Genomic DNA, 22,436 nt, shown 5'->3' with positions numbered 1-22,436 from the left:
TTAGTTGTGGTGATCTCAATTGTCATTTATGAGTGTTTCTTCATTTTAAAATTTCACTTGGTTATAATATTAAACATAAAGATGATTTTCAAAATTTATTGTTTTGTAAATGGGACAAAAATCTAGTGATGGAACATAGCTTACTATAGACCCAGTTGTTTTGACAGTCACAATATATTTAGACAAATTAAAAGTGTTTACTAGTTAATATTGCAGTTTTCACTCATTAGGGACAGTTCCCTATGCTTCTACCCTTTTCCTAATAGTTGGTGAGAATTTGTTCTTCCAACTGAAAAATACTATGGTAAAAATAAGCATAAGGTTTAACGGCAGAAAGTTTAAGTCTTTAAGAGTTTGGACATATTTCTGTTCTTATAGATCTTTTCTTGTAAATTCGGATGCTAAGCAACTATCTTTAAAGTGACCCCCGTCTTCTTTTTTAATTATAAAATTGAAATATATTTCAATGGGCAAGGTCACAAATAGACTGAACTTGAAACTTGTGATATAAAAGAGAATACTGCCACACAGTGAGCTGTTAGTAAGTATTTGAATGAACAAAGAGAAAGATTTTAAGATTTTTACAAGATTTTTTGGAAGTCATTATTGTTCCCTCTTCTGTGTCCCACTTTTCATTGAATTTTTCTTATGCTTGGGAATCCCTTGTGCTACTTGAGAACTTTCTTGGATCTTGAATTTTAATTTTTTGTCGTTTAAAAAATATGGTATCTATTAGAACCAGGCTAGAAGACGTATTTTGTTAATAAATACAGCTGTGTAACACGTATTCGGCCTTGAAAGTAACTTAGTACCCTACTTTAAGGTTTGTTAAAAGTTAGTGCCTACCAATTCTGTATATTCAGAACACTGAGTAAAAAAGTTTACTAAAAGAGGCTTAAGTGTATGGCTGCGAAAATTCAGTTCAGTAAATGTGTGGAAAGTATTTTTACCCTTGTTTCATCTTTTGCAAACATTTCTTAAGTCTACTCCAGACTTCCAGAAAGTTTGGACCAGTTTATAGTCTCTAGCCCTATATAGGAATGCCATTTTCTTGTACTTTATCATCGTTAAAATTTGTTTTTAATTTGAAACATTGGCAGTTGAATGAGAGCATTAGGACTTTTTTTATTGCAAGTGACAAAACACAACTCAAACTAGTTTAAAGGGGAAAAAGGCTGGAAATGGTCTCATGTAATCTAGCTTTGGTTTAAGGGACAATTAGATCCAGAGTCTCAACTGATGTCCTCAGAGTGTCATCCCTGACTTTCTCTTGAATATTACTTGGGTTATATGCCTTTGCTCTATTTGCATGTTGGCCTCATTCTGCCACTGACAGGCTATCTGTATGGTATGAAAGATGGCCACTGGCATTCCCAGGCCTGTATCCATACAGTTTGTGATAAAAAATGAAAAGAAACTTCCTCTCTCTTCCAGTGTCCATGTATCGGTTTCCTGGATGAATGCCAGTTTCCCCTGCTTAGACTATTCATTTTTAACCATGTCAATGGGGTTCCCTGATTACATGAGTAAATGTCTTATTGTAGATTATTTGATTGTCTAGATGTCGATTATTAATTATTAGTAATAATTATTATTTAATTATTATTAGTTATATAGGACTCTTGGTCAGTGCTAGTGTTGTAATGAATAGGCTATAGGTTTTTGTTGCAGATCACCTGAATTCATATTCTACAGAGTTTTCTACCAAGTATAGTCATTCTGCAACTGTTCTTGCTGTGTATTTTGGGAAGCTTAGAGTCTATCCTACTGTAGATTAGGGTTTTCAGTTCATTTCCTTCGGAAAGAGGTAGTAATGACTAATGGCTGAGAGCCTAGGCTCTAGTCTGGCTGCTTACTTGGCCACTTAGTAGCTGGTGCTTTACCTCTCTAGGTCTCACTTCCTTCATCTGTATATTAGGATAAGAATAATTGTCTTACAGGATTGTTGTGAGGATAAAAGAGATATTAACCCATGTGAAACAGTCAGTACAGTTCTTGGCACAAAGTAAGGGCTTAATAAACTAGAAACTATCATTATATTCATATTATTGTAATATTTATTAAGTTGCTTTCGGAAGAGTTTTACTCCCTTGAAGTCTCACGATGTTGTTTAGAATCACTCAAGCCTTCTTTGGGACAGTCTGACAAAGCCTTATGTCCTTTGGACCAAACCATCAGTGAACCTATAATAGTGGTAAAGAATAGTTAGTGCTGCTTTCTCTCTACATTGATTTTTTTTTTCCCATGAATATTTGGCCTTTGAAAATTAAATGAAGATATTTGTTTTTTGGTATAGACACATTATTCTAAAATAATCATTTTCCATAGTGATAATAATAAAGGAAGAAAAATACTCTCAAGAGTATTTATTTGGCTTTTAGAGGATGGGAAATTAAGAAAGTCTACTTTTCCATGCTCTTTTGGTGTCAAGAATTCATTAAATGTCTTTTAACCTGTTTGCAGAGCAGAGTTGGAAATTGCCTGCCTTTGCAGATAACATAGCTAAAATGTTTAAATGGATTATATGTCAAATCAGTTGTTGAAGCCTTCACTGTGAATGGTGGAAGGGGTATTTTCTTGGATAATGTGAACAAGTTGATTTATTTCAATGATTCAAAAATGTTTTTCAACCCTAGACTACTATTCAAGCACCTAATCACTATGGCCTGTAACAGATGACAGTCATGCACAGGATAACGACATTTAGATCAACAATGGACCACATATGACAGTGGTCCCATAAGATTAGTACCATATAGCCTAGGTGTGTAGTGGGCTGTACCATCTAGGTTTGTGTAAGTATACCCTGATGTTCACACAATGACAAAATTGCCTAATGATGCATTTCTCAGAATTCATCCCCGTCGTTAAGTGGCCCATGGCTGTATTGTGCGTTCATTTATTCATCAGATGTGTGCATCTAATTTGTCAAGCACAGCTTTGAATTTTTGATGGCTCAGGCCACAGTTGAATATTCAATCTTTGGGGTTAATTAGCTCATCCATAACATATTCCATTTTTTATTTTTTGGTACAGTGTGATTCCAAGTTTGAGGTTCTTGCAAAATGTTGACTTTAGGATTTAAGTTTTGTTACTTTATTATAATATCAACCATCACAAGAGCATCTTCTATAATTGTGTTTACTATTTGGCCCATCTGCTTTGAGAGTTTTCCTAGACACACATACACAACACTCTTACAAGACAGCCTATTCATTTTTGGCAGCTCTAAATGTTAGAAAGTTCTTTATTCCAGCATTTCTCAACCCTGACTAATGTTTAGATCTCTTTCGGAGCAAAGTAATCCCTGTGAACCTTTGAGATGTGCCCAGTGACCTCAATCTGAGTATATCACATTAAAAAATATAACCCTGTTCCTTTTAGGTGATCCTTTAAACACATGCAGCACACATAAACAAATGCAGCCTCAAACACATTGCAAGACTGTAGACCTATAGAGAGATCATTTAGATGATCCAGAATATGCCTTTTCTTTTTCTTACATTGCCACCAAAATGAGAACACGATTTTTAAATTTTCGTAGAGTTTACCCTCAACACTGCTTTAATTCTATTGACCAAAGCCCTTACCACATTGTAACTTTCACGCTACTCTCTGGAGTTGCATAAATCATCAAATCTGCCTTCCATATGACATCCTTTTCAAATATCTGAAGGTAGTTATCATGTCTTTTCCTTCTATTCCTAAGTAAAAACATCACCAAATTTCTGTAATCTTTTAATTTAAAAATTATATGTTAAGCATCTGATTTTTGGAAAGGCATGGGCTATATTAAATATGGAGACTTCTGTCTCAGGTGGAATCTGAGATCTGCCACTTACTACTTATCCCCTTTTTATAGACAAGAAAACAGGATCAGAGGGTTATTTGGGAAAATTTATTTGGTAGCATTGAATTGTATGGATTAGTATAGGAATCGAACCAGACATTTGCTTCAAGAGAGCTTCTCCTGTGTCAGCAGGGTCAGAGTGTAGAACTAAATAGGAAAAATCTTCAGGGTTTGATTTCTATGTGTATACTTTTATTCCAATACATGTGATTTTTTTTTTTATTATATAAGTAATTGATTATTATATCTCATGTATCTTCTGTTATATTTAAGCAAATAATTAAGGACACATTCTTCTGAATACACATATACACATGCACACAAAGTTTAGTCTCAGTTCTGTTACTATCAGAAAGCATATAAGGGAAACAGAAAAGCATTTACAAGCAGAGAGGGAGGTAATGCAAAGGGACAAGACGGATAGAGTAGGTGATATGATTTGGGAAAGCCTTTAACACACAGCTGTTACTCAGGGACAGTGATTCTCAACCCTTTGATGTCTGTGGCTTTCATAAAGAGATTAAAAGGTGATTTTTAAAAAATTGTTTCAGAGGATTGAAAAAAACATTCCACAGTTATCACATTTTTCCTTTGGTCATCTTTGAAGCCTAACCACGATCTTATATTTTTGAGGCACAGTTATTGGGTTTTATTAAGCACATACTTTATTGTTGCCTTGTCATTGAGTTGCACTCTAGCTGCTTATTCCCAGCCATTGTACCTCGCTCTACATAGTATTGCCCAGGCCACTCAGTTCAGAGTTCTGCCTGACAGACATAGTTGCCATAGTATGCGTATGCAGTTGCAGCTAAAAATAAATTTTTCTTATTTTCCAGAATTTGCTGGCTAACCTGTTAAACCTCTGCTATAAGACCTGCTAATGGTTCTCAAACTTCTGTGACTTAAGAATCACCTGGGTGTTTACTTAATATAAAGATTCCCAGGTACCCACCCCCAGAGATTCTGATTTGATAATTTTGGAACAGGACTCAGGAATCTGTAAATTTTATAAGCAAAGATGAAACACAAACCGTGAACACCTGAGAGTGCTCATCAGAATCATCTGTGCGATTGTTTTTTAAACAGACATGTCAAGCCTACAATTTGAATTTCCAGGATTGGGATGTAAGCATGTATATCTGAAAAAAAGATCCGTTGGTGATTCTGATCTGTACCACCACAGTTCAACCATTGACTAATCTAGTCTAAGAACATAGTGTATTTTATAGTTAGTGAGTTCTAAGTATGCGGCAATCTTAATGTCTTAGAAGTTGGATATGTTTCCTGTATTTGTAAAGCATTTGGGCAGGTTTTTTAAGAGAAAGTATTTAATAAACCATTTTTGAGTGTTAATGAACAATCTTTTACTTTCTCTGGGCATTTTTGAAGGACACATAAAGTATTTTCTTAGAGCAGAGAGGCTCATCGTTCTCCAAACCAACATCATTGGTACTTCCTGCTAACTTGTTAGAAATGCAGATTCTCAGGCCCCATCCAGACCTCCTGAATCAGAAACTCTAGGGGGAAGGCTCAGTAATCTGTGTTTTAAGAATCCCTCCAGGTGACTATGATGCAAGGAAGTTTGAGAACTTCCTTCTTAAAGTAAAAGCTTCACTTACACATTTTGGGTTTTATCTATCTAGTACTTTATATAGTAGGGGATCAAAGATTTTTTGAGAGGTTGAATACTAATTCTGAACCAGGAGAGAGCTAATTTAAATCACTATTTAGGAATAATCTAAAAACAAAAGCATGGGGGCCGGCCCCGTGGCTTAGTGGTTAAGTGCGGGTGCTCCGCTGCTGGCGGCCAGGGTTCGGATCCCGGGCGCGCACCGACGTACCGCTTGTCTGGCCATACTGAGGCAGCGTCCCACATACAGCAACTAGAAGGATGTGCAACTATCACGTACAACTATCTACTGGGGCTTTGGGGAGAAAAAGGAGGAGAATTGGCAATAGATGTTAGCTCAGGGCCGGTCTTGCTCAGCAAAAAAAGAGGAGGAGTGGCATGGATGTTAGCTCATGGCTGATCTTCCTCACAACAAAGCAAAACAAAACAAAACAAAACAAAAGCATATTCTTTTTACAAACAGAACTTCAATACACATTAATGTAAACAGATGTAAATCTATTAGCTAATAAATTTAATTGATGTATAAATAGAACATTTATACATTAATGCTACCTCAGATGTGGTATAGATGTCATTTTCTAATTTGAAAGTGATTCTTTTTTCTCTGTTTTACTACAGCATTAGAAAATCAAGTATTTAACTGAGCATTTTTGTGAGGTTACTGAAAGACGGATAATCCGTCTTTTCTCTAATTGTGGGTATTTAAGAGATATTGCCATGCTCGTAAGATGATAATCACCTAAACCAAGGAATAAGTATATTTATTCTGAGTATTTTTCTTTAGAAACAAACCATTTTATATGTTTTTTTGTAATTTCAAATTATGAAATGCCTAGTTTTCAAAATCTGAAAATTAGATTAGAATAAGAAACTGAAAATATTGAATTATATTGCTTACTCAGTCTTTACTTTCCACTTCCTGGAAAGAAATATGATCATTCCTGCTTTATTTCCAAAATGAAGAAAAAATTTAACTTGTTTTTAATTAGTCTTTCTGGAAAACAAGTTTAAAAGTTAGATGACTACTTCTTTCAGATTTTTCTGACAAATGCAGAAAATTAATTTTAAGTATAATACATTAATACTGTCAGTTCACTGGTGAGTTTTTCTTAAAGTACAAAATAATCTGCTATTGAAACTGCCATTGTTAATATTTGTAAACTTTGTTAACACTGTATATCATTGTCTCTTTCTAGTTTTATCTGTGCATTTATAAGTTATATGTCTATGTGTGTACAGATATACACATTTATATATACACATGCATTACACACACAAATGGATTCATACTCAAATTTTGTTGTATAACTTGCTCTTTTCACATAATAATATATTGTTTCATCTTCTATAAGCACAGATTAATTTTTATGGACTTTGTCTTATCTCCTAAAATTTTATGTTACTTGGTTTTATAGAAAGATTATTTCTTTTTTTTTTTTTTTTTTGTGAGGAGGTCAGCCCTGTGCTAACATCTGCCAGTCCTCCTCTTTTTTTTGCTGAGGAAGACAGCCCTGGGCTAACATCTGTGCCCATCTTCCTCCACTTTATATGGGACGCCGCCACAGCATGGCTTGCCAAGCAGTGCGTCGGTGCGCGCCCAGGGTCCGAACCAGCGAAGCCCGGGCCGCCGCAGCGGAGCGCGCGCACTTAACCGCTTGCACCACCAGGCCGGCCCCAGAAAGATTATTTCTATGGCTAATGTTTTGTCAGTTAGCCATTGACCCTGGTAACTACTGTTGAATAAAGATAAGATATGTAAAGATATATTTAGCCTAGAATGTAAGCTTCATGAGGTTAGGGACTTGGTTTGTTTTGTTTTATGCATTGCAATATGCCCCATGCTGAGAACAGTGTCTGGCTCATAGGAGATGATCAAGAAATATTTGTTGGATAAATGAATGACATTCTCTAACATGAATATCCTAAAGGTTCATGTTTAAGTTTATTGATTAGAACTCAGAAGACATTTTCCCAGAGAAAATAATTATAAATAATAAGTAGCTAGTTGTCCTGAAAATATAATTTATATTTAATTTGAATTGTCGATTTTTTGCTGTTTTTTCCATTAAGTAGGGATTTGTGTGTGTGTGTGAGGAAGATTAGCCCTGTGCTAACATCTGTTGCCAATCCTCCTCTTTTTGCTGAGGAAGATTGGCCCTGGGCTAACATCCGTGCCCATCTTCCTCTACTTTATATGTGGGATGGCCCCACAGCATGGCTTGATAAGTGGTGCATAGGTTTGCATCTGGGATCCAAACCTGCGAACCCTAGGCCGCCGAAGTGGAGCATGCAAACCCAACCACTACACCCGGGCCCTCCATTAAGTGGGGATTTTTTTTTTTTTTTTCAATTAAACATTATCTGTTTGAAGTACTCCAGTTTTATAGCAATTACCAGATGGAAAATATAATAACAAATCCTATTAATAATAATACTCCTAATAATCAACATAAAATACTTGAAAAAAAAGCCAGTAGGATTAGAAGTCAACTTAATGAAAACTTTTATGTCTTATGATGAAAATTACACCACTTTCTTGAAAAAGATTGTAGAAAACAAAATGAGTCAACTCTCACATTTCTAGTTAGGCTAGGAAGACATATTTATAAAGGTGATAAAGGTGTTGATTTAATTGGTTAACAGCATTAACTATAACTCATGCATTTTCCTGACCACATTAGCTTAGGACAAAACAGTAAAAGACATTAGAGTGTAGATCACAATGATAAGGGAAATAATAATAAAAAATAAACCTTGAGCCTCTTTTCAGCAAATTGGTATTCTAGTTTCTCAGCTCTCTCTCTATGCCTCTAAATCTTTTCTCTGGCAAGATCACTGACTCCTTGGTGATGATATTGTTGCTATTCACTGTCACATGCTTGGTGAATTTTTTTTTTTTAATCAATAGCTTTTTTTTTTTTTTTCACTCTAACTTACATTTAGTATACTTACTTATATTTGAAAGTGCATATCCAGATAATCACAGTAAGTCCAAATAGTATGCCTTGTTGATAGTACTGACATTGTTATGCTGTTCAATTATGATTGTAATGTGTAGGATTTCAGGAGTGCTGATGAAGCACAAATTCAGGGATCCCAAAAAGAATGTTGAAGGGGCAGTCAACCTTCCATGGGCTGAAGTCAAGGTCAAATAGCAGATTTGGGCCAAATACTAAAGCCAGGTAGAACTTATGCACATCCCTACTAAGAATAGAGATGAATGAGGCAGTTTCCTGCCTCCAAGAAGCTTTAAGGATTGTAGAGGAAGATAAATACAGCAAAATAAGGCGAGTGGCCTGATCTAGGGGAAATGAGCAGGTTTGGAAGACAGAACAGAGACAAAGTGCTGCTGGAGTTGAGTCTTGCAAGTTTCTCACAAAAATTTACCAGGTCACATATTGAGAAGGGTACCCCAGGCAGAGAGAGTGGGGTGAGCAAGCCAGAAAGGGATGAAATATTATGCTTTTGAATAACTGCATTGTGGCCAAAGAATATGGGAAACGATGAGGATGAAGAGATGAGCAGGGAACTAGGTAAGGGAGGGTTTCCTTTGAAAATAATTATACTTTGTCCTGTGTACGTTTGATGGGATTTTAAGTAGGACATAATATCATATTTCTTATTTTGGCAGGATCATTGTGGTAGTAATTTGAGGGAGAAATTAAAGCAAAGTAACAGTGAAGACTAGTTCAGTAAGTGGTTCCCAAATCTCACTGTGTATCATATGCATCTTGGGAGTTTTTAAAAACCCAGATTTGGTGGCCCCGCTTCAGATTTATTGAATCAGAATTTACAAAGGTAGAGCCCAGAAGGCTGAAACGTTGAATTCAAGTAATTTGATGCAGCTCGACCAGCATTTGGGAATGCAGCATTAGGTAAACATTTCAGTAGACTAAGTGGGAGGCTCTCTAAGTTCACTGAGGGCTGTTCTGCTTATCACTATATTCCTGCTATCTACACAGTGCATGGTACTCAATAGATGCTCAATAAATATTTACCGAGTGACTATTTCCTGAATGAAGGAGGTTATTCTGAGATTCACAAAGGCCACTTCCCATCTAGTGCTTGGTTCTGTCTAGCCCTGGTGGTGTTACCAGGCAAGGATCTGCTGCCTGATGTGCATAGAAGCCAATACTATGGCACCAGCTTTTTTTATTTTATTTTATTTTATTGATGTTTTAATAGTTTACAACATTGTGAAATTTTGGGTTGTACATTTTTGTTTGTCCATCACCATATATATGTCTCCCTTTACCCCTTGTGCCCACCCCCTACCCCCATTGCCCCTGGTAACCACAGTCCAGTTTTCTCTGTCCATGTGTTGGTTTATATTCCACATATGAGTGAGATCATACAGTGTTTGTCTTTCTCTTTCTGGCTTATCTCACTTAACATAATACCCTCCAGCCCCATCCATGTTGTTGCAAACGGGACGATTTTGTCTTTTTTTTATGGCTGAGTAGTATTCCATTGTATATATATACACCACATCTTCTTGATTATGGCACCAGCTTTTGAGAGAAGAAAGAGCTTTATTGCGTGGTTGACCAGCAGGGAGATAGGAGGCAAAACTCAAATCTGTCTCCTGGAGCTGAAGGTCGGGGGAAGGGGGTGGGCGGCGATGATGAACTTTTAAGGAGTTGGGAGTGGTTATGGAAAGTGCTAGCTTGGCAGAGTCTGATTGGAGGGTGGATGTGTGACAGTCTTATAAGTCTAGTGTGCTACAAATCAAGGGACCACTTGCTTCTTATTAGGTTCCCTGCACCACTTTCTCTTCACATTGAGTTCTGTAGTTAAGGAACTTTTGGTTCCTAGGTGGCTCGAGGTCATCTGAGGACAAGGTTTCCATCTTCTGAGCATGCTCCAGCTACATGACTTGCAGTTTTTACTTATTGCCCCTGCAAGATAATTTTGATATTTTGTTATTGATACAGTAGGGCCAGTACACATTGGTCTATGATGGTTACAGTAGTCTAGTGGTTAAGATTCAGCACTCTCACCACTGCAGCCCAGGTTTGTTTCCCAGTCAGGGAACCATGCCACCTGTCTGTCAGTTGTCATACTGTAGCGGCTGCCTGTTACTGTGATGCTGAAAGTTGTGCCACCAGTATTTCAAATACCAGCAGGGTCACCCATGGTGGACAGGTTTCAGCAGAGCTTCCAGACTAAGACAGGCTAGGAGGAAGGATCTGGCCACCCACTTCAAGGTAGGCCACAAAAACCCTATGAATAGCAGCAGAGCATTGTCTGATGCATCACTGGAAGGTGAGAGGATGGCGCAGAAAGACCTGGCACGGTCCACTCTGCTGTACACAGGGTCGCTAGGAGTTGTAATCAACTTGAAGGCACTAACAACAACGAGTTGTTAGAATTAAATGAGCTGATACTTGAAAGCACGTAACACAGTGCCTGGCACATATGTTAGAAGGGGAAAGGTTATCTTTTCTCTCATGGTACTTTGTGTGATTAGATATCTTGGCACTTGGCTTATGCCTAGCCAGGTCTCCTGAAGTGAGTATGCAGATTGGTTTTATTTGGGGATACAGATGTTGAGCAAATAAAACACCAACAATAGTGAGCTAAGATGTTCAAAGAGCTTCTCTGTACAAATTAAAAATAAAGCCTAGTGGGAGTTTATGAGGTAGATTGAATTTCTGTCCTCTGATTCTTTCCTGTTTGTGGTTGGCAGTACCCATTAAAGGTTACCTTGATTTGAAGAGCTGGTGGACAGTGGAGCAGAGGGCATCGTCATTGTAGGTGCCTTTCAATTAGGATTTTGGATTTACAAGCTGACTCCAGGAAAGAGCCTAGCCATGAGTTCCTCTGAATAGCTTAAGATCAAGTCCTAAATTCCAAAGCCAGCTCCTGTACCTCTCTATGTCTTTGGAGATGTGGAGTAGACAAATTTTGAACTTTATAATAATGGCCTGGACTTATGAATACTTATCTTGGTAATTAGTTTCTGAGAGGCAGCATAGTCTAGTGTTAAAAGCATGGTTCTAGAGCCAGACTGCTTCAGTTTGAATATAGGCTCTACCATTTATTAACTGTGTAATCTTGGGTAAGCTGTTTAACCAGGTTCCTTATCTGTAACATGGTGATAATAATAGAGATTAAATAAGTTAATAGATGAAAAATGTTTAGAATACCACTGGGTACATAGTAAGCACTGTGTATAGATGTTTGGATTTAAAGCTGCAGGCCAAAATGCCAACTAAAGAACATGAAAATTTCCTTGGAATTTCCTCTGGCCTGAGACTTTAAGAAGTGCAGGCAGTTAAAACAGTGAGATACAGTTTTCACCTATCAGCTTGGCAAAAATTAGAAAGATAAAAAAGATCAATAATATATATTACTGCAGAGTGCATGGGGAAATGGATACACACATTCATGGATTGGCAGAGACGAAAATGGGTACAGACCTTTTTGGAAAGGAAAATTTAAATGCCACATCCTGTAGATCATGGAATTTCACTTCAGAATGTCTATCCTGTAGAAATACAGACACAGGAAGTGCGAAACAACAACTTGTACCATCAAGGCCAGAAAGAGTTTTAAATCACCAAATAATAGAGTTGAGAGACTTCTTTAAAATTTATACATTAACTTAATTAGAAATAAGTCTGATCACCGGTTAACATTTTGAATGATTATGATCTAGTTTCAGTTCTTAAAGTCACATATGTTTACAATCAGGAACTCTAATAGACTTTTCTTGTGTAATTAGTAGACAACATAGATAGATGACTTAAAATATCTGCAATTATTTTGTGTTCTTGTTAATCTAAAGAATAATAGGCATTCTCTGTAAAATGGCTACTGCTTATTCATGAACTTTGTACACAAGAAGCTTAATAAGACAGCGGCTCTAAATTATTTTCCTAAATATATTTCCTACACAAAATAATTTCAAGATATAATTGTTAGCTTCTTGTCCAGTACTGTTTGTTAAATAATAATAAAATAGTAAGTATGTGAAAACTATAGTACCACAAAGATTGAGCTACTTTGTTAGTTTATTCAAACATTAGTTCTAGAACACTCATGGGAATGAGTAAGCAAATAATCCAAAAGACAGAATTTTTACTGTACTCTTAATTGATTTCCGGTATGACTAGCAGACTGTGAAATAGCACCTTATGCAGACATATCAGTAGCAGAACTTGATCTGCAGTTAATACAAACAACATAAATGGAATTGATAATTTAGAATAATACAGTGACCTTATTTGCATGCTGAAAATCTGCCTGTTTCCTTCTGGTCTATAAACCTTTTATTGTGTAACCTTAGTAGTAAGGAAACAAATGGTACAGGATTCATCTCTGTGGGACCTAGACCACGTGGTCTGATGGAAATAATTCTTGGTCAATACTGTAAATTCTGTGGGGGTATGACCTGATAGAAAGAGCCTTGCTGTGAATAGACAGGAAGCTGGCAGTTCACATGCTGAAACTCATAAGAACTTTGGAAGCTTTAGTTTTAAGCTTAGAAATGTTTTAAGAATGCCTGTAGTCACATGTGAAGAACATCAGATAAATGTCTTCATTAACTCTTGCTGGTCTCCTTATTGCTTTATGTCTAGATTGATTATGTACTAGAGGACATACTGATTTTCATCACCTTTTTCATCTAATTTAGGTTTGTCAGCTCTTGAAGTATCATATTACTTGTTTTATTAAGGGTTATTTTTCTTCCAGAATTCTGGCTTATGCTCAAATTCTTATTTTCACAGTCTTCACTAGCTTGAGTATTTTGTCTTTCAAATGTTTTATCCAAGCTCACATTTCTAATGGATTTGTCTTATTAAACTTAGTTGCCACATCTTGGACAATCCTTATCTTCAAAGTTCTGGACAGTGCAGGTATTTCTAAAGATATGGAGATAATCCATCACCATGGTTACCTTGATCAGATATCCTTTAAAAATATATAGCAGGTAATATAAGGATTTAAACTTTTCACCAAGTGTGTTCATTTCGGTAGTCATTTGTTGGTAGCTTAGATTTGGTTGAGTAATTAAGAGAAAGAGGGATAGTAAGTCTGATGAAAGTTGCTGATAAAATTCTGATCACCTGGATTAACTGTGGTATTTGAACTAACATTCAGGTTTATCATGAGATCATTGATCATTACTCTTTTTTGGCGATTTTTGCGGTTTTGCTTGAACTAGATAGGAATCTGTTTCCCACTGCCATCGCTGCTTCTCACCTGCCAATTCAAGAGGGGAAGGAAGTGAGGGAAACAGTATCCGAGATGCTAGGGCCAATGGGGACACACTGGGTCTCTCCCCCAACCCACAAGAACTCTGGTATAGGTGTAAAATAGATTTTTAAAACTTTTATTATTGTACTTTTGTGTGTGTGTGTGTGTGTGTGTGTGAGGAAGATCAGCCCTGAGCTCACATCTGCCAGTCCTCCTCTTTTTGCTGAGGAAGACTGGCCCTGGGCTAACATCCATGCTCATCTTCCTCCACTTTGTATGGGACACTGCCACAGCATCGCCTGACAAGCGCCTGGGATCCGAACCGGCGAACCCCGGGCCGCCGCAGTGGAGCGCGCGCTCTTAACAGCTTGCGCCACCAGCCGGCCCCTGTACATTTTATTTTAAATTTAAATTTAAAACAATTACTTAAAGTCAGTGAGAACAATGAGGACTTTCAAATGCAGGTAAAAAATGAAGTTGTAGACTGTTGACATTGTCGCATTTTCACGGTAGCCTCAGCATCTAATTTTATTTTTGTGGCTTTTTAAAATTGTACGGCATTGAGAAAATCTTGATTCACATAGATAAGTAGTTACACGTAGTAGTAGTTTTTAATAGCTTACCTTAAATCTCAAAAATACTCAAGTTAAATTGATCTAGATGCTTGAATTGAAATTCTCGTATCAAAGTTCAGTTACCAACAACAGCGAATGTTCTACCCTTACTAAAGTATAAAAGTCAGCTAAGCACACAAACTTGAGTAAGGGCTAAAACTATGTTATCACTATTGTCACAATACAGCTGTTAGGTATTCACTTGTTATTATGCAACATCACAGGAGCATACGCTGAGAACCCTGAGATTTTTGAGAATATTGCATCTATGATTGAACCTTGCAGCTTTGCAGATATTTGGAGGGAGAAGAGATTTGAAGTGGAGACACTTAGGTACTTCATAGGATGTAAGGAGGATTAAGTGAAATAATGCTGGCAGAGTCCTTAGCATACTGCTGAGTGCTCAATAAATGGTAATGGCTATTTTCAATATTTAATAAATAATTGACTTAGGATTAGGTTGAGGGTCATAGTAGAGCAGCTGAGTATTTGAGGTAGAAGCAAGCAGCCTTCTCCATTAAGATGAAACACTGTAAAAGACCAAAGACAACAGAGTAAAAGAACACCTGGGTTCAAACCTTATAGGTTGTTATGAGAGAACTAGGTACCTAGTAGAGTAGTGTTTGGCACACAGTAGGTTTTAATAAATGGCTATTAAAGAAAAAGCTAAGGACAGAACCAGATTTAACCTTGTTTACCTTCAGCTGGGTCAGGAGGAATAGATGTTGCTATGCAGTTAAGCAAAGGAAGACACTTCTGCTTGGTATGACTTATGAAAATCTTTCTGGCTGACTATCTTTCTGGCTGACTTTATTCTTGCAAGAGTTCCCTAAAGATATGCCATTGTATTGACACCTTTGTTAATCTTCGTTAACCTATTCCTTTAAATTCTTAGTACTATGCCACATCTTTTTTTTCTTCCATACCCCTGCATTTATTTGGTACCTGTTGTGCCAGTAAATAGATAAGGGGCTGCTAAGGGAATAAGCACCTTGAAAGAATAGCTTATTATAGCTGCCAATATAAACTCCTATAGCTTATAGTCAGTATTGCTCATGTGCAAGGTGGAGGGTGGAAAGTATTGGAGTCAAAAGAAACTGGAGTCAAAAATTAGTTTGTAACTATTACTGTTCTACCTGTTTAACAATGCCTGTTTTCAGGTTACTGTGTACAACTTTAGTTTCCCTCCACTTCAGCATGATTTCTGTATGTCGAGACTACTTTTGAATGGCTATGAAGATGCAGCCTTAGATGTACAGGCTACTTTTCAGATGTTTGCTAAAACAAAAAAAACATCCTCTCCAATTTGACATGCAGGGAGGAAACAGGCTTACAGCTTCATCTTGGACTTCTTGTGCGAGTTCCTTATGTCTGCAGTAATCCAAAAATTTGCATAGCTGTCTTTTATAAAAATACATTCATGTAGTAGACAAATCTCTATATAATTTAATTACATGGCATCTTCTAATCCTTCTATGGTAAGCAGAAAAATGTAAAATTAGTTTTATTCAAGCAGAGGCAGACTAATGTAAATTTTTTGTCTCTTTTCTCTTTCTTTTTTGTTAAATAGAATAAGTTCTGAACGACGAAAAGAAAAGTCTAGAGATGCAGCCAGATCTCGGCGGAGTAAAGAGTCTGAAGTTTTTTATGAGCTTGCTCATCAGTTGCCACTTCCTCATAATGTGAGCTCTCATCTTGATAAGGCTTCTGTTATGAGGCTTACCATCAGCTATTTGCGTGTGAGGAAACTTCTGGATGCTGGTGAGTTGTTGTACAAGGGCATAAAAGCCCTAAAAATTAGAAATTAGAAGTAATTAGAAATCATATTTAGATCTCAATTCTTCCTTAATATGATATCGTTTTTACTACCTGTTTTTAAAGCTTCAGTCAGGAATTTTTAAGATATTGGCTTTTTCTACCTCATTTTCTCCTGCCCTACCTACCTGCCTACCTACTTCTTCCTTTTAATAACATGACCCTTCTTTCTCTTTTCAATGGTTTGCCTTGCTACATTACTTTAAATAATCATTAAAAGCATCTGGAAAATCTGATTTTAGTCTTCCTGTCCTCTGGCCTTGAGTTCTATGTTAAAAGCAGAGTGACGGGAAACAAAAATTAAATATACACAAAAAATATATGCTGTGTATATCAGATAAAGTATCTGGGGAAAACTTTATAAAAACATTTAAATATTATTAAGTATAACTTTTTAACTAATTATTCTCCTCTTCTGCCCTTTTTAGGTGATTTGGACATTGAAGATGAAATGAAGGCACAGATGAACTGCTTTTACTTGAAAGCTCTGGATGGTTTTGTTATGGTTCTCACAGATGATGGTGACATGATTTACATTTCTGATAATGTGAACAAATACATGGGATTGACTCAGGTAAAATACCCACATATATTAAGAGCCGTTCTGTATCTTTTTATGGTTTTATGATATAGATCTAATTTTTCAAAATGTGTTTACAGTTTGAACTAACTGGACACAGTGTGTTTGATTTTACTCATCCGTGTGACCATGAGGAAATGAGAGAAATGCTTACACACAGAAATGGTGAGAAGAAAAGTCTATTGTTTGATTTAATGTGACAGGTGGTTTTACCTAATCGGATTCTGTTACTCATTTAAAAATTTTACTGTTGTACTAACCTAAGACAAAACATCATTTTGTATTTAGTAAAATGTTACTCTATTCTCTGTTAAATCCATGTTATCCTATTTTTAGGAATTTCCTTAAAATACCTAAACAATTTTTTAAAAGCACACCTAATTCCAAACATAATTATATAGATATAAGAATAGATAAAATAAAATGGAAAAATAAAAATCAGAACCAAGGAAGTTATAAATTAAAATACAACTAAAAGGCAAGGGGAAGTCATAATTCATATGGCATATAATAGGCTTTTAGACAGTTATTAAAGTTGAGGTGCCATTTTGGGTTCAAGCTTTCTAAAGGCCCAAGAAAAAGAAAAGAGAAAGTTCACCAGATTTTAAAGAACATAATCACCACTTATTTGACCTCTCAGGATGTTCAACATAATTTGAGACTGTGTTGTTAGATTACAAAGTATTAGACTACAGATTGCCCCCACATTAGCAACAGCAAAAGAGACCTGCTAAGACCTCTAACTCTTAGGAATGAATTTTTTAAAATAATCAAATGTTCCAAGATTTTGGGAAAGTACCTCTTGAATTACAAAAACTTAACAGTTAAAGAAAATCTTTTCATACCTGAGCCTTGTTAAACAGAATATACTGATCATAATTTAACCTTTTTTCATGATGAAAAGTTACCACAATGAAAATTTGTCATTATGTGCTGCAGTTGTTCTTTGCAGCTCTCCAATTTAAGTCTGAGTTTGTTTGCTTCTATATTAAACAACCTCATGCTTATAGAACTTTTTGAATAGTTTTTTTATGGTTTCCTTTTTTTATCTCATCTCATTTATAATAATAGTTAACCTGTATTGAGAGATCACTCTGTGCCGGGACACTGGTCTCTGCATTTTATGTGCTTAAACTCCTTGGTTCCTCACGACAACCCTGTGAAGTTACTGTTGTTATTTCTATTTTACTGAGGAAACCACGGCACAGAGTTATTGAGTAACCTGCCCAGGATTACTTGGTTCGTAAATGGCAGAGTGTAGGTTAAGCTCAAGTAGACTGGCTCCAGAGTCCACACTCTTAGTTCTTGAGAGCTCTTTCTGTGTTCAGCAGCTCTGACTACGTTCTACTGCCATTTTTCACCTTGCCAGGAGGAGCCCTCTCCTGTTTTTAAATTTCATACTGTGTGTTTACTGTGAACTTGGAAAGCAAATGCATACTTTTTAGAATTCTGTATAAAGGAGAAGTAAATACATTCTGAGCAAGGGCCTAAGTGGGCTGTCAATGAATTTAATATATGAGTTCTAGTATTTAGACTTTGATGTTTGTATTTGCTGCTCCATGCTTTCCTTGGGCTAGGCTATAAATGGATGGAGATTAGGAAGTCTTGTATTGATTTGGTAAGGATGTTAATGCATTATGCTAAATCAGATATAGTCTACTTAATATAGTTTTATGTTTTTAACCAAATGTTTCTTTAAAGCACAGGAATATTTTTTGAAATCATTCCTAATGCAGTTAATGAATTTTTAATGTTTTGTTGGGAAACAAAAATGCAGATTTTCATTTTTAGAAAAGAGGGGCTGCTGCAACACATCACATTTTAGTGATACACTAAGAACTGGTGGTGTGTTCACACCACACAGTCCTATTACTCTTACATTGAAATTCTAAAACAATGATTTGGAGTTCATTAAATTATTATAAAATATGATTTGGTTTTAGAGGACTAAAAATTTAGTTCTTTTAAAACGTTTTTTTCCATTAGGAAAATGCTAATACTTTTCAATTACCTTGGTTTTAAAATTTATCTTCATGTCCCAATTCAAAGGCTTTGGGTTTTCAAAGGTCAGTCCAATTCAAGTTTAGATTATGAAGGACTGAAAATACCCCAAAGAGTTTACATGTGGGTCTCTGCTGCCACCACCACAACGGCCCCCGCCCACACACACACACCCTGTACCATCACCAAGACCAGTGTGGTTCTGTGGCATCTTTTTAAAATCTACTCTCAAGTGCTTCTAGGAGGGCACATTCAGTCCTTATTTGAGTAAACTCAAATAACTTGTATCAGCACCAAGACTGCCCCAACTTCCCTAGTTCCATTATTATGAGTATAAACTAGAACTCTTCTTCCTCAAGAGTCCAGCATTTCTAGCTAACTAGGCCTAAATTTAAACTTATCATGTCTTTTCCACTTGACACTTTTCTTTCAATATACTAGGCTTAAAATCTCTAGATCTTTTTAAAATTTCTCTCCTCCCTTATTTCCATCAATTTTCAAGCTTTTATAGATTCTACCTCTTCATTTGTCTTTTGCCACCCTTCTTTTCACTTTGCTATGTTCAGCCCCTCATTCCCATCACTTTATTCTAACATATCCTATATATTGCTTCTAGATTAATGTTCCTTAAATTATTGATTGTGCTTCCCACCTCAGGACTCTAGAAGCTCTGTGTTGTGTTTAAGGCTGAACTCCTCATAGTAGCCTCCAAGGCCTCCATAGTTATAGCCCTCACCTTCCCTCTGACTTGGTCTCCATTCTCTTCTGCATGTACTTTATGTTGCAGCCAAACTGAACTATCTCCTCTTCCTCACATGTGCTATTTTTCGCACCTCTGTGCTTTTCATTCTCTTTATTCTGCCTGGAATACCCTTCTAACCCATCCCTACTTACTGAAATTCTAAGGTCTTTTTGTCTAAGAAGGACTGCTTGATTTCCTCTTGACTAGAAGTTATCTTCTGATCTCACCCTATACTTCTTTAAAGCATTCTTATAAGTCTTGGGCACTTAACTCTGCCTTGTATTGTTGTCAGTGGCCTCATTACATCTACTACATTTTTAACTTTTTCAGGACAGGCAGTGTGTCTTATTCATCTTTATATTGCCTGCAACATCTAGTCCAAGTCCTGAATAATGAATATTTTTATATTTGTTTTGAATCAGACTGATCAATAAAGATAAGAAGTCAAGTTGCTATTTAGTCACCTGAGTGTAATCTCATTTTTTATGTGAAGTTTGGAATACATAAATAGACTTGAATTTATTTAACTTTGCTTTGAAAAGTCATTCAATACATTTTTTTTCCTAGTAACAAAGTAGAAATAATTTCCTGCCTACTTTATAATAAAGGAAGATTTAAGGAAAAATCAGATATTTAAAAATGTTGTTATTGAAAAGAAATTCGGTATTTTAAAAGTCCTATAAATACATGAGTGCTTACTGTAAATTGAGCTAACACATTTAGTAAAGGTTTGGAAGAGTTCGCTGAAGTTCCTTTTTTGGGTGTGTTTGTACACTGATAGCACAGTTATGGGGTAAATTCATACCATATTTATATTTCTTCATAATTTGATCAGCTTTACTGGCTTGAATGTGATATCATTAACTCTTATCCCAAATATGGATTCTTCTCCCACCAACTCAGGGAATCACTGCTGTTGTGAACCCCTGGTAACGCCTGGAGTGTGTTAGATGCCTTGGATGTGCTGGAGTGGGCAAAGTGGGTGTGAATCACTGTGTTCATGCTGAGACTTACTTGAACAGCACTTAGGTGCTAGGTACTGTGCTACTCTTACTGTAACAAATTTGTATGTTCAATTATGTCTTTAAACTTTATTTCATGCTTTCCTTAGGCCTTGTGAAAAAGGGTAAAGAGCAAAATACACAGCGAAGCTTTTTTCTCAGAATGAAGTGTACCCTAACTAGCCGGGGGAGAACTATGAACATAAAGTCTGCAACATGGAAGGTGAGTAAAAATGATTTGTGAGTGGTGATGCACTTGATTTGTAGATAACTTCATACATCTTGACACTGCTAGTATTAAGATAGCATTAGAATTGTGAGGGAAAACTTACTGCACTTGTTCCTTGGCATTTGCAGATTTAACATCCAAAACAGTGTAGTAGTTTGCAGTTTGAGGCATGAACTTAAATTATGTAAACTGTGACACTGGTGTACTGAGCTAACTTAATCAGTTGGCTTTGCCAACCACCCAGTGTTTGAATCTTGATAGCGCTTAATTTTCTATTCATTGTTGTATCATTTCTTTGCTTAGTGTTGAAACACAGTCATCAAAGCAAGAAATAGCCAGATGAATGAAAAATCAGCCCAGATTTGTATGAAGGAGATCTTTTAAAGCGTAATCTTTGGTGCCTGAGGAGTAGGGCATGTGTGGTGTTATAGGGAAAACATTTATTGATTTTCAAAAGTATAGCTAATCTACTGATGACTGTAAATTTTATCAAAGCTTACTTGCCACATCATTTCAACTACTTCTCTCTCTGCATTTTGTTTTTCTAGTTTTGTATATTTTTTAAAAACTACTTTGCTTTCTTCCTACACAGGTACTTCACTGCACAGGTCACATTCATGTATACGACACCAACAGTAACCAGTCTCAGTGTGGGTATAAGAAACCACCCATGACGTGCTTGGTGCTGATTTGTGAACCCATTCCTCATCCTTCAAATATTGAAATTCCTTTAGATAGCAAGACTTTTCTCAGTCGTCACAGTCTGGATATGAAATTTTCTTATTGTGATGAAAGGTAAAGGAGATATAAAATATAACTTGAAATTTTTAATTAGTCCACAGCATTTCTTACTATTCACTATAGTAAAAACTATATATGCTTCTTTCCACCAAATTGAATACAATGATTCATTCTAGAACTCAGTAATATTAGATTAACTTTGTGGATTAATTCAGCCACATTTATTAAATACTTTCTATGTACTATGAATACTTACTCTACCAGGTGCTATCTAGAAATTAATAAGATGAAGTCTTTTTCCTTTAGGGGTTCTAATTTATTTAAACAGAAAATATTCCAAAGACATACAATGCATAATTTGAGGAAAGCAAGATTACTTTTGGTTATGGACTAGAAAGGAGAGTCTTCGGTCCTCTCCCTACCCTACATATGTTCCCTGTGCAGCTTCAATTGCCCATTATTTCCATTGCCATTTCCCAAATTATATTCATAACTATTTCTATTTAATTGCCAATTTGATATTTTTATCTGGATACTCTTCTGTATTATAAACTAAATATTTCTGTAACTGAACTGCACCACTACTGCCCCAAAACAACAACTTCATAAACTGCTTTCTCTCTTATAATGCCTATCATGGTTAAATATACCACTGTAGATGGACACATGATGCCAGTAAAAATTTGCAAGTCATCCTTTTCTTTGACCCTCATTATCTACACTCAATTGGTCTCTAAATCTTAAAGATTTACTATCTACATATGTCTCTTGATCCATTCCCTCCTTTGCACCCTTGCTCTCCTGCCATCGAATTCTTCAGCTCATTATTACCTTTGGCTTGAACTGTTGTCATAGTTTCTTAAGCTGCTTCTCTGCCAACAGATTTGTGCCCTTTTAACCTGTCATCTAGGTTTCCAAAAATGTAGACTTCCTAATGTGAAAACTAGATCATGTCCTTCTCCTGTTGAAATTGCCGCAGTTGCTTCCCTTCATCTTCACACACAAAAAACTTGTTTATAGAAATAGTA

General features: G+C 36.2%; 1 protein-coding gene, 1 long non-coding RNA gene and 1 pseudogene across 2 annotated transcripts in view; 1 reads left to right on the top strand and 2 right to left on the bottom strand.

Moving 5' to 3' along the window:
* Window positions 1–22,436, top strand: part of HIF1A (hypoxia inducible factor 1 subunit alpha) — a 43,086-nt gene that overhangs the window by 5,619 nt on the left and 15,031 nt on the right. Inside the window, exons 2-6 of the mRNA XM_087448405.1 lie at window positions 15,870–16,060; window positions 16,543–16,688; window positions 16,775–16,859; window positions 20,549–20,661; window positions 21,260–21,462. Of these exons, the coding sequence (XP_087304531.1) occupies window positions 15,870–16,060; window positions 16,543–16,688; window positions 16,775–16,859; window positions 20,549–20,661; window positions 21,260–21,462 (738 nt within the window). The remainder of the gene's footprint in view (window positions 1–15,869; window positions 16,061–16,542; window positions 16,689–16,774; window positions 16,860–20,548; window positions 20,662–21,259; window positions 21,463–22,436) is intronic.
* LOC106801189 (uncharacterized) overlaps window positions 9,996–22,436 on the bottom strand; it is a 30,654-nt gene continuing 18,213 nt past the window's right edge. Inside the window, exon 2 of the long non-coding RNA XR_015556172.1 lies at window positions 9,996–10,381. This is a non-coding gene — a long non-coding RNA (uncharacterized LOC106801189). The remainder of the gene's footprint in view (window positions 10,382–22,436) is intronic.
* LOC147913936 (polycomb group RING finger protein 5 pseudogene) lies at window positions 12,783–13,451 on the bottom strand (annotated as a pseudogene).

Source organism: Ceratotherium simum, chromosome 24 (genome assembly GCF_057802395.1).
Source record: "Ceratotherium simum simum isolate JZ-2026a chromosome 24, ASM5780239v1, whole genome shotgun sequence".
Classification (NCBI taxonomy): domain Eukaryota; kingdom Metazoa; phylum Chordata; class Mammalia; order Perissodactyla; family Rhinocerotidae; genus Ceratotherium; species Ceratotherium simum.
This window is presented reverse-complemented; position numbering and strand designations above follow the sequence as displayed.